The 12,786-nt window shown below is 42.1% G+C and overlaps 1 protein-coding gene across 5 annotated transcripts in view; it reads right to left on the bottom strand.

Annotated features, from left to right (window-relative positions):
• Window positions 1-12,786, bottom strand: part of STAC (SH3 and cysteine rich domain) — a 102,108-nt gene that overhangs the window by 76,752 nt on the left and 12,570 nt on the right. For 3 of the 5 annotated variants that reach the window (XM_067753714.1, XM_067753718.1, XM_067753715.1), the window contains exon 1: window positions 8,886-9,077. The exons of the other annotated variants lie outside the window; for them this stretch is intronic. In XM_067753714.1, the coding sequence (XP_067609815.1) occupies window positions 8,886-9,062 (177 nt within the window). In that variant the 5' untranslated portion in view covers window positions 9,063-9,077. Of the gene's footprint in view, window positions 1-8,885; window positions 9,078-12,786 lie in introns of those variants that run through there. 5 annotated transcript variants of the gene reach the window in all.

The following is a 12,786-nucleotide window of genomic DNA, read 5'->3' as shown; positions in this document are numbered from 1 at the left end:
GCAAGGGAACCACAATATTTCACACTGATTCACTCTGCTCTGGGGTGGGTGCCACAATTTAAGATTGATATCCCCCCAGCCACATACAATCATTTAGGTACCTACGACTGCAAGTGCTAGGAAACCTAGATTCAAACTGGCTTAAGCATAATGATACTGCTTCACATAACACGAGGTCGTAATGCAGGAGTCACTAGGGATGGCTAATTCAGCAGCAGAATGACATCACAGAGGATTCAGGTTCTAACAGATTACTCTGCCTTTTTCATCCCAGCCTTAAAGCTGGTTTCCCTCATGGTCAAAAAAATGGCTGCCAGTTTGCAAATATTCAGTAGCAGGAGGGTGATGGCATCTCCCCTTATGTCTGTTCTTACCAGCCTGCCTGGAAAACCTTTCCCTCAAGCTCACCATCAGATTTCCCTTCTTATTGGCCAGAACTGTAACCACATGTCCTTCCTAAACCAATCACTGGCAAGGAGAATGATCCACTTAGACCAGTCAGGATTTACCTTCTTGGTGCACGGGCTGAGAACACTGTTTCCCGAAGAACAGGGCGATAAAGAGAAGGGCGGGCACCAGAGCAGTATTAGCATTTTATAAGGAAGGAGAAAGGAGTAAATGGCTCTGGGGTAGGCAACTAACAGAGTTTTGGAAACGTATGGCGCTCCCTGGTGGAGACCGACTGAACTAGCGGTAGGTGAAGGAGGAGGAAATGAAGGAGGAAGGAGGGGGCAGGAGAAGAAGATAAGGCCACAGGGGAGCAAGAGCACATTATGCCCTCCCCTACAGTATGGGAAGGATCTGTGAATATGACGGGATAGTCACTTCCTTGGTTAGATTACATTGTATGAGAAGAGTGATGGGATCATCACTCCAGGGTTATTACTGTGCCGTGTTGTATAAAACGCCATCCTAGCAGGCTGGAGTGAGACCGTCCTGTTGAAGTAAGCTTGAAGAAGAAGCAAGCTTCCAGTTGGGACCAAGGTGGCTTCTAGTTACTGACAGCATCCCTGGCCTGCAGCTGGCAAGGAAATGGGGACCTCAGTCGTGCAGCTGCAAGGAACTGAATGCTTCTCACAACCAGTGAGCTTGGAAGAGGACCCCGAGCCTCAGATGAGATGGTAGAGCAGGCTGACACCTTAATTTCGTCCTCGGAAGATGCTAAGCAAAGGAGCCGACTAACCTGTACCTAGATTCCTGACCCACAGAAACTATGAGGTTAAATAGATGTGTTAGGTTGCTAAATTTGTGGTATTTTATTATGCAGCAACAGAAAGTCATACACCCACTTTGGACTGTCAGATGAGAGAAATAAACGTATTTTTTGTGTTAAGCCATTGAACTTTGGTGGTTCATAGCGGTGTGTTACCTTAACTAAATAAATACAATGGCATTAACAAGGCTGCTCATATAAAGGCAGTAAAAGCCCCAGGAAATGCGCAGGGACTCTCTCCTCTGGAAATCTGGTCATGGAGGCGGTCTCCTGGGGCTGTACCCGCTCTTGAAATGGAATTCTGAACAGCTATGAGTTATCAGTTGTCACCCCCAGGTTACAGCACTTTTCGTTTATGGGATCTGGCTTGTTCCAATTAATTAGAATCTGTGCCAGAAATTAAAGCACGATACCTTTGAGAACCACTGGGACTGTCTGTCACGTTTATGCAGCAGGAAAGGCCTTTTGCATTTCTGGCAGGTACTAAGGTGTTGCTGTTTTTTTTAATAAAATAAGCAATAGTCTACCCAAATAGGGAAATAGGATTCCAGCCTTTTTTAGCTGTAAAATGTCATACGACTTTTTGAATAGACCTAATGGCTCTCATTTAAGTGAACATATAGTATATACCAGGTACTGTGATAGAAATCTATACGTGCTTCCTCATGTAATGTTTGTCTCAACCCTGAAAAAGAAGTAATATAAATCCCATTGTATTGATGAGGAACTTGAGGCTTAGAGAGGTTAAACGATGTACCTAAGATCACAGCTTTTGAATGGCAGAGCCAAGAATCAAACCCAAGTCCGTGTGATTCATTCATCTACATATGAATTCATTTGTCATTCATCCAAAATTCCATTTCCAGGCACCAGTGAATTTCTATGAATTTACTCACATATAGTTTTACTTAAAAATTTCCATCAAATCAGTATATGACAAATATATGATATTGCTTACATGTGGAATCTAAAAAGAAGGGTACAAATGAACTTAGTTACAAAACAGAAGTAGAGTCACAGATGTAGAAAACAAACTTATGGTTACCATGGGATGAGGAGGGGAGGGATAAACTGGGAGACTGGGATTGACATATACACACTACTATATATAAAATAGATAACTAATAAGGACCTGCTGTATACCACAGGGAACTCTACTCAGTACTCTGTAATGGCCTATATGGGAAAAGAATCTAAAAAGAAAAAGAGTGGATAAATGTATATGTATAACTGATTCACTTTGCTGTACACCTGAAACTAACACAACATTGTAAATCAACTATACTCCAATAAAAATTTTAAAAAAATGATTACAAGTAGGGACTTCCCTGGTGGCGCAGTGGTTAAGAATCTGCCTGCCAATGCAGGGGACACAGGTTCGATCCCTGGTCCGGGAAGATCCCACATGCCACGGACCAACTAAGCCCGTGCGCCACAACTACTGGGCCTGTGCTCTAGAGCCTGCGAGCCACAACTACTAAGCCTGTGAGCCTAGAGCCTGTGCTCCACAACAAGAGAAGCCACCGCAATGAGAAGCCCATGCACCGCAACAAAGAGTAGTCCCCGCTCGCTGCAACTAGAGAAAGCCTGCACACAGCAACAAAGACCCAACACAGCCAAAAATAAATAAATAGATAAATAAATAAATTTATTTTAAAAAATGAGTACAAGTAACACTTGGGAAATCTGAATAAAATAGGTGGATTTTATTAATGTCAATATCTTGCTTATGATATTATGCTATAATTTAGCAAAATGTTATCACTGGAGTAAACTGGGTGTAATGTACAAGGGATCTCTCTGTATTATTTCTTATAATTGCATATGAATCTATAATTATTTCAATAAAAACTTCAATTAAAAGAAGTAAAAAATTTCCATCATCTATTTATTTTGATACTTTTTACATACATAAATTATCCTGCACATTTTGTCCTGTGATTTGCTTTTTCCATGTCAGATTATAGACAGAAATAACTAATTTTATTAATATTTCTCCATGCTATGGATATAATGCATTGTACTTAATCATTATAATAGTGATGGAAACTTGAGGCTGCCCTAATTTTAGCTATTGCAAACACTGCTCGAATAAACATTATCATATGTATATCTGTATGCACAGGTACATTTAATAAGAGTAATATAATAAAAACTAATATTGGTGGGTGCAACTTATGGGCTGGGTATTGTGGTAAGTGCTTTGCATGTGTTACGCATTTAATTGTCACAATTACCCTTTGAAGTAGGTTTCATTATGATCCCAATACTACAAATGAAGAGGCTGTGGCTTAGAGAACTGCCACTAATTCCCCAAGAAGGATGGTGGAATGGACTTGCTGGTTTTCATTTTTAAAAAACATGCTGTTGTTATATGATTGGAACTCACTTGAGTTTATGTATTTATTTAGAGTGGATTGACATCTTTACAGTATTAGTTCTTCTAATCTAAAAAATGTCATGCCTTTACACTAATTTAGGTCTCCTTATTTGCTTTCCATAATGTTGGCATGTTTCTTCACATTGCACATACATACTTCTTGTGAAAGATATTCTTCAGTATGTCATAGTTTTTGCTGGTGTAAAGCAAATTAATGGATTTTGTATTTTGAGCTTGTCGCATACAGAATTGTCTTTATTAGTCATGAGAGTTTCACTTGATTATTTTAAACAGACTTTCATATAAACTGCTTGTCATGGCAATTTTGTCTCTTCATTTTACTATTTATTCTTCTTGCTTATTTTCCCATCCTGGCATTTCTGGAGCATTGTTGAATAACACAGGCAAGAGTGAGCTTGTCTTGTTCCTCACTTTAAGGGGACTCATGATTCACTGCTACATTGGGGTGTTTGCTTCAGTTTTCTGGTGGATAGTCTTTAGCAAGTAAACACATCCTAGTGTACCAGGAATCTTTTTGATAATCAGGAATTCCAATTGATTCTGCAACAGTGGAGTCAAAGCAATTTTCTCCTTTTTTTTTTTTTTTAAATCAAAGTAGGGAATTACATACATTTTAAATGTTTTGCTGCCCATGATTTTTGGGGGTCCATTCTCCTTGGTTATGAGAAATTCATTATTTAATATACTGATGGCTTTGTGAATACTTTATGCAGTATTTAATTTGTATCTATGCTCTTTCGAGAGAGATGATGACTTTCTTTTCCAGAGTCATCCCAATGTCGTGATTTTGGATTCCAAGTTGAATGTACTCTTTCTTCCCTTAGAATCTGAAACCATGGTGCCTTTGACTTTTACACTCACTCAGCCTGATGTGACTCATTTTCATTATGAGAAGGTCACCTGTTTTTTAATTTCCGGAGACATTTAGGGATTTTTCTCTATTCCCGAAGTTTAGAAAGGTCATTATGACTCTGCTAATTGTGTATGTATAGTTCTTTCAATTTTACTTTTCATATCATTCTTATATTTTCGCTTTTACTGCTTGACACTTACATTTGACTTTTATTGCTCACAAATTGCTTTCATTTTGAACATTTCTGAATCCAATATTTTTCTACTTAACTTATTAATTTTATTTATTTTTCATATTTAAAAAATCCTTAATTTTTTTCTACTTGTTTCTTTAATTATCTTCTGACCTCCATTTCAGCTGTTCTGTCCTAGTGTAGATGACCTGTTGGCTTCCTGTTTCCACTTTCAGTATCTCCAGACCTTTATCTTATAAATTATCTTTCCTTTTCTATCTCTTTTGGGAAATTACCCTACTTTACCTTCCATTTTACTGATGCAGTCTTCATATTTGTTCGTTGTATTTTTCAGGCCTTGCATTAATTTTTTTTTAGATTTTGGAAATCTTATTTTTTCCAAAAATTCATTCCTAGCATTGGTTGTCCCTTTTTTAAAAAAAATAGAAACGAATTCTTTTGATACTGTCACAATACTTCTTGAATCTCTCTGAAGATACCAATTAGAAAGTAATTTTATAGAGTTGCCGTATGATCCAGCAATCCCGCTCCTGGGCATATATCCGGACAAAATTCTAATTCCAAAAGATACATGCACCCCTATGGTCATAGCAGCACTATTCACAAGAGCCAAGACATGGAAACAACCTAAATGTCCATCGACAGATGAATGGATAAAGAAGATACAGTACAGATATACAATGGAATATTGCTCAGCTGTAATAATGCCATTTGCAGCAACATGGATGGACCTAGAGATGATCATACTAAGTGAAGTAAGTCAGAAAGAGAAAGATAAATACCATATGATATCACTTATATGTGGCATCTAAAATACGACACAAACCTATTTACAAAACAGAAACAGACTCACAGACATAGAGAACAGACTTGTGGTTGCCAAGGGGGAGGAGGGGTGGGGGAGGGATGGGTTGGGAGTTTGGGGTTAGCAGATGCAAACTATTATATAGAGAGTGGATAAACAACAAGGTCCCATTGTATAGCACAGGGAACTATATTCAATATCCTGTGACAAATCATAATGGAAAAGAATATATAAAAAAAGAATGTATATATATGTATAACTGAATCACCTTGCTATGCAGAAGAAATTAAAACATTATAAATCAACTATACTTCAATAAAAAAAGTTATTTTAGTCATAATCCTTGTGTTATCTCTCATTTCCCTCGGTTAGTTTATTTAGTTGTGCTTACTCATCCTTCTTACCTACGCTTTTGTTGTCTGTTCTTATTTATGGGTGAAAAACTAGCTTGATCACACAGGTAGCTGGGATGAGCTTCCTCTGCAGGTACGGCTCTGAGTACCTCACTCCCTGGATCCATCTGAGTTGGGAAGGCTGACAGGCAGCCTCTGCTTTAGGATATCTGGGTGGGGATCGAAAAGGCAGGATGGAGGCTCCCACAAATCCCAACATATGGAGGGTTTTACTTTGAGAGTTGAATGCTTTCATACATTTTATTCCTGGGTAGAGCTGCCTTCTGTCTATTATTTTCTTGGAGTTACAGTTTTTGAAGTCAGGAGTTATCTTGGGCTCTTCTCCTCTGTCTGGCCCCTGAATCCATTCTGGGTGACTTCCTAGGCTAATGCTTTAGGTTGTTTAGACATAAGTCCAGAGGTGTTAGCCTCCAGCAGGAGCGTATATTTCTAGCTCTTGGCATCCTTGGGGAATGAGGAAGAATGACAGAGCCTCTGGGTGGGTAACTGCCAAGACCACCCTTGCTGTTTGCATCTGCTAAGTCTCAGCTTGGTGGGGGGATCTCCTGAGCTCTGCTGGGAACATCTGCTCTCATGGCTGTAACTATTAACTCCAGAATCTGCTTTGGACAAGTTTTCTCTTATCTGCTTTCTCCATTACTTCAATGCTCTCTGCTTCATATCTTCCACAATTTCCTCACAAATTCTGGCCTGCTGATGGTATCATTTCTTGTTTTACCACCGTCATTGACATAATCTTTTAACCTACGTTATCTGTTATATCAATGGGATTTTGCGAGGAAAGGCAATTAAATACCTACCCCTGCTCTAGATTTGAATGACGAGTCTTCAACGATCTTTAAAATAAGGCTGACCATTCACCTGGACGAGTTACCGCCGCCTCAGCCTCAGTTTGCTCACCTGTTGTTTGGAACAAATATTAACCTACCACAGAGGGACTGTTGTAAGGATCAGAAACTGGATTCAAAGTACCTGGGTGACAGGGACTCAGTACATGGCACCTGCTCTTACTATCTGCACTACAGTGATTTCGCTGTGCCTCACTGGAGGGGAACACTATACCTACCACTGGACGGGCGGTGCGACTCAGCCCGACACGGGACACAACCTGCATGGCTTTCCTTACAGAAGCGCGAGAGCGAGCAGCCTTCAGCACCCAGCCTCAGCTACGCACAGAGTGGGGAGGCTCAGGAGAGTTAACCAATGGCTGTAAGCTTCTGGCTTCTCATCTCTAAGGTGGGCACAAAAACAAGAGCTGTTTGGGAAGGCTCTGTGCAGGTTAAATAAAGTAAGGCCTGGAGAGTGGTATGTAGTGACCAGTCCTTCCTCTGTCCTCTTTCTCCTCTTTTCATACTCACTCTTCCCCTCCCTCCCTCCTCCTCCTTTCCTTCATCCTCTCTTCCTGTGTTTCCCCTATTATTGTTGTTGTTGTTGCTACTGAACCAGGACCCAGAGAATGTATTAATCCTTTTATTCACTAAAAATAGTTTTTGAATATTTACCCTTTCTTTAGCCTCATAAGGGAATAAAATTTGAAAACAGATATAGCGCTTTCCCTACAAGCCGTTACTGCTTTGGAATGTAGATGTGGAAAAGGTAAATCAAAGAAGCAGCAAACCAACCAGCAAACAACCAACGGGAACTTAGAGCCAGAACTGGGTACAAATTTCAGTGTAGACTCGTATCAGTCACATGCCCCAGGGGAAGTCACTTTGCTTTCCTTAGCCTTGACCTTTGTGGTTTCCTCATCAGTAAAATGAGGAAGAAATGGAATGACGTACACGGATCACCTTGCACAGCAAGGCCTAGGGAAATGTCCATCCCCTCTCCCTTCCCCTTCCCTGGCTCTGCCAAACCCTGTAGTGGGGATTGCACTGCAGGGCCAGCTTCGTGGGGTCACCACCTGTGTATGGTCACTCAAAGCCCTGCACTGAGAAGAGCCCTGGGTTTGGTTTAATCCTCTGCTGTTGCTGTCGAAATTCTTAATATGTTTGAACAAGGAGCTCTTACTGTCATTTTGCACTAGATCTGTAAATTATGCAGCTGGCTTTGCTTGCTGTGACACAATACATGGAAGAATCTGTACTTGTCTTCCCAGCAGACAGGGACGAAGCAGATTCCCAGATGCATGAAGGCAGCAGCTACGGAATCTTACGGCCGGCTGTCTGTGGCTTCAGCTCTCCCAGTGCCATTTCTATGCAAGTTCCCAAAGCAGCTGGCACAGGGCTCCTTGGGTTTCCTGCAGCACTTGTAACTATAGCTCTGATTTGACACACTTACTATTTTCTATCCAGGTCCTTAAGGTAGTTCTCTGCAAGGTTCTGGAAGTGAAGCAACTTCCTGCCTTTCTGTTAATGACTTTTAAAGGAATGAGCATGTTTGGAGGATAACAAAACTTCTAGGAATAGGCCGGAAAAGGCAGGCTCATGCTGTGCATGTACTAGAGTATGTCCTCGAACGTGAAACCCCTGCCAAGGAGATGTACAGCTGGGAGGTGTCCCTGCCTCCTTCCTGAACCTTCGGTTGGCCATCTATTCCTTTATTTCCAGAGGGGATAGAGACTGCTTTTCACAAGCCAATATGACTTCCAAATGGAGGGACAGCAACCTTTTTAGAGGTCTGATTTCCCAGTTGTTTCAAAATGAACCCCAAAAGTTGTTTGTTTGAGCAAAGTTAGTCTCAACCATATGAAGACCTCCTTTGCCTTCTTTATCCAAGTCCACAGCTGGGGAAGGAGGCAGGGGCTATGGGAGGGGGAGAGAGGCTGGGCCAACCCAGCGTGGTCCTGGCGCTTCCCTCCTCGCCAGCTGAGTTCACTCTGGCCATTTGTGGGGTGACAGAGGCTATGGCCTGAGCCCTTACATACACGCAGACCGTCTTGAGTCAAGAGAACATCTGTATGTAATTACAGCCACAGCAGTAAATTAAGAGGATGGGTTCCACAAGGATGAAGGTATCTCAGTGGCAGTACTCAAAGTGTGGTCTCTATACCAAGCGTCAACATTACCTGAATCTTCCAGCACCAAAAGTCTGTAACGACCAAGCACACACGCCTTGTCTCTCGATTTACTGGCCCGTCGTGGGGTAAGCAGTAGAAGCTTAGACTGGGTAACAGCCGTGGCCACCACCTCTCCCCCCAGACCCCCCGTTCACCCTCCTTCTGCCGTATGATGCCGTGGTGCATTAGGGGGTAAGCAGCCAGTTCCCATGGCCTACAGCTCTTAACATGCTTTCATACGGTGGCTGCCTATCAAACTTTTTTCAAATGTAGCGCTCTTTTTCTGACTAAAAAATTAGCAAAATTCCTAGCTGTAGAGCATGGAAAAGGGGAATGACTGCTCTAGCTGAAGCAGCGCAGGTAGAACCCCGAGGTAGTGGGTGTTGTTGGTGTCCTGCCCAGATCCTCTCTACTGGGGCCCTTGCACCCACCTCCCAGATGCCTAGGTTTGCAGATCATTCTTTGTTCCCAGAATTGCCCTCAGCTAATGGAAACTGTCTCCCCTGGGAGACTGTGCAATGTCTCCCTTCCCCTCCGCCGACCCCTGGGGTCAAAGACTGATTGATACAGAGTAAAGCAGTCCTGCCCTATTGCTTTAAGGCCGAAACAACCCTGTGGGGCTGTCTGTGCCCCAGAGCCCCGCTGTGGATCCGGCCAAGACCACCTGAGACTACATTCTTGATCAGCCCCATCTCCTGTCCTCTCCTGCTTTCCTTCCTCCTTGTAGGTTTCTCCTGAGAGTACACCCTCCATAAATTACATGCTTCTGAAACCTCATGCTTTTCTTTTAGAGATATCAACTTAAGGTGAAGGAGAAGGGGGGAAAAAAAAAACCTCAGTACCTTCTGCAGCCACAGCAACTTTACATGTTGGAAACAGGCTTCCTCAAAGTTGGACCTATATGATTTGATGATTCTGACCACTGAGAATGAGGTCAAAGCTGCTGCTCTCCCCATGGGCCTCTGTCTACCCCACAGCTGCTGTCCAGAGCCTGGGAACCAAGGGCATGGGCTCTAAGAATGAGATTCAGGCTCTCTGTGCAGCTGTCCAACCAGGTTGTGGACAAACTTACAAGGGAAAGTCTAATTAAGAACCAGAAAGTGTCCTGCCATGAAGCTAGATGGCCTGGCATATTGCTCTTGGCTCCTGATATACAAGCTTAAAATATCTCCCATCTTCAACCCCATGATTTATTACAAATTAGAGTATCAGGTTTTTTACTTCCTGTTGTCTGCCAAAGTCACCCTATAGGCAGTCTATAAATGGAACTTTGCCAAAATAATTCTAACCACAAGGACTAATAAACAAATCACCTATAAAACCACTGCTTTCTCAGATAAGTTCATAAAATTCATGAAATTCTAGAGCCCTTGGGTTATCAGAACCAGATTGAAAAGAGACCATTCTGGAAAAGAGACCAAAAGAGACCAAAAGAGACCATTCAGTGATTAAGAATCTGCACATTTGAGGCGCTTCAGTGGGCTAAGTTGTGGTCTGACATGAAGCCTCCTGATTGTACATCGTGTTCTCTCTTTCATTCATCTGAAGAACCATACACTACATGCTTTAATTTTGTAAGTTGTATTTTTTTCCTTTTGCTCTTTTTTTTCTCTCACACAACATATTCATGGAACATTTATTTTGATAATGTTACTGTACTTCCAGGCTATATACCTGAGGAGAACAGATAGAGTCCGGTATAGCAATTAGAAAAAAATCACTCCATAGAAATTGACAATAACGAAACCTATTTTGGAATTTATCTTTTCAAATGTTAACTGGAAGGTCGGATCCATTGGGGATGAACACCAGCAAACTGATCAACACATGAAGGATCCAGTACAAATGGATTAATGAAAAAAATGGATACCAGAAACTTGAGCTTAATCAATTTGTCCTTTAAACAAGAATTAAGAAATATCAAACCTATCAGGAACTCAGCAACTGATTATGGAAAATGCAGCTAAGAACCAGAAAATGTAAGCAAAAAGTTCTGATGAACCAATCACTAGGTAAAGTCACTAAGTAAAATCAAACCACTGAAACCCAAAAATCCTCTATTTACTTCCCTGATAGTCCATTGAGTTCAGTTTCTGTTTCCTCTTAAGGAACATGAAATTCCAACTAGTGTGATGATTTATTTTCCAATACAAAAGCAAATGAAAAGAAGCATGTTAGAAGACTCAAAGTAGCCTGCAGAGAGAGGATGGTCTTTGTGTAGGAAGAGTATGAAAAATGTTAGAGTCTGACACAAGAAGCAGGACGGCACAGCAGTATGGAGTCATTAGTGCAAGAGGAAAACTCTCCTGCACGCGAAAAGTTCAATAACTAGTGTTTAAAATGGTGATTCTGAATAATTAGGAAAAGGAAATTACAAAAGCAATATAATTGCTTTGAAATTTACAAAGCATTTGCAGCTCTATTAAACGTGAATGAAATTTCATGTGGCATATTCTGCTTTTGAAAGTACGGAGATGTGAACCTTGCAAGCAAAATTCTCAATAGGGAAATGCCTGGAACATAAAAGGACATGTTCTCTTTTATCTGGAAGGGTTGACCCTCCAGAATGACTCCTTTCCTGAGCATCCTTGCCTGAAAAGTTTTCTCTGTATTTTTTTACACTTGGAAAGATGGTGCAATCATTGTGCAAAGTCTTGGGAATGGTCACAGAAGTGGGTGGCAATGTGGGAGAGAGTGGAGACAAGATCTTAGGAGGAGAAAAGTTTAAGGACTTATGAAGTCAGGATATTTGGAAGAGCCATCTGCAGTATATGAAAATCACCGATGTTTATGACAGGGGTAGGGTTGGAATGAGTGAGAGTGAGCCTGGAGAATGGAGAGACCTACTCGGGTTGGTAGATGACTGCTGATTTTAGCAGTGGGTAGAAGAGACTGAGTGTGTGGATTTTAAAGCTATACATTTTAGAGGAGGAGAGATCAAAGTCTGGAAGCAGTAGTGAGGCAGCCTCCTCAACTACCAAGCCTGATGAGGGAGAAAAGAGCCACCATTTGAGAGGCTGCAGGGGAATGGCTGGGCATCAGAGTCAGAAGTGAAGGACACATCAGAGATGTTGAGGAGAGGATTTACTGAAGAGTAAATTCCAGAGGGTAGAGTAGAGAGTACCGACCGCTGGGGAGCGTGGCAGACAGAGCTGACGATAGATATGCAGACCTGTATGGAGATTAAACTGTGAGAAAGGAAGGGAGCTCTGCAGCCTTGTGCTCTTCTGGTGATTGACATGCCAGGGAAAGGGGTATCATGGGAATCTTTTCCAAGGTTTCCAAGTTACCTTGTTCTGATAAAACTGAGAGTGCTGGAGATGAAGAGAGGAAATGTGGGGGTCTTACCGGGGCACAGAGCACTCTAGGACCTCTTTTCACTGCTCTCTCTCTCATGTCAGTTTGGAGGGCAAGGTAGCAGTGGCATTCCTGGGAGCTCTGGATCCCTCCTCTTTATTCTTTCTCTTGTGGCTGACCTCAGTCCTTCATGCTGTGGTCACACCTGCTTCCAGACCTGAGGAAAACATGCTGACTGACACTTCAGCTACGGGGGCCATTAGGAACAGACAACAGGTCCAAGTTTCATTTTCAGATAAATGAAGCACCCTCTGAGGGCTGACAGACATCTTGTCTCCTGTCCACCTGCTTCCAAAAACCTCTCTATTCAGGCCCCCTGGGGGTCACTGAGGATGAGTTCTGGTTTTCTGGCTTGGCTGACTCCATGCATGATGCTCATCTCTGGATGGGAACACAAGAAGAAGAACACACGAGAACTGAGCTGGCATCTGAGTTGAGAACGATGAGTTTAGTTGAGGGTAGGTTGAATTTAAAATATATGGAGGGCATCAAGACAGGTTGCCCAAAAGGCAGTGGGATATATTGGTCTGGAGCTCAGAAGAGCGATATCTGT

This window comes from Pseudorca crassidens, chromosome 10 (genome assembly GCF_039906515.1).
Source record: "Pseudorca crassidens isolate mPseCra1 chromosome 10, mPseCra1.hap1, whole genome shotgun sequence".
NCBI classification, from domain to species: domain Eukaryota; kingdom Metazoa; phylum Chordata; class Mammalia; order Artiodactyla; family Delphinidae; genus Pseudorca; species Pseudorca crassidens.
The sequence above is the reverse complement of the archived record's forward strand: the minus strand, read 5'-3'. Positions and strand labels throughout refer to the sequence as shown.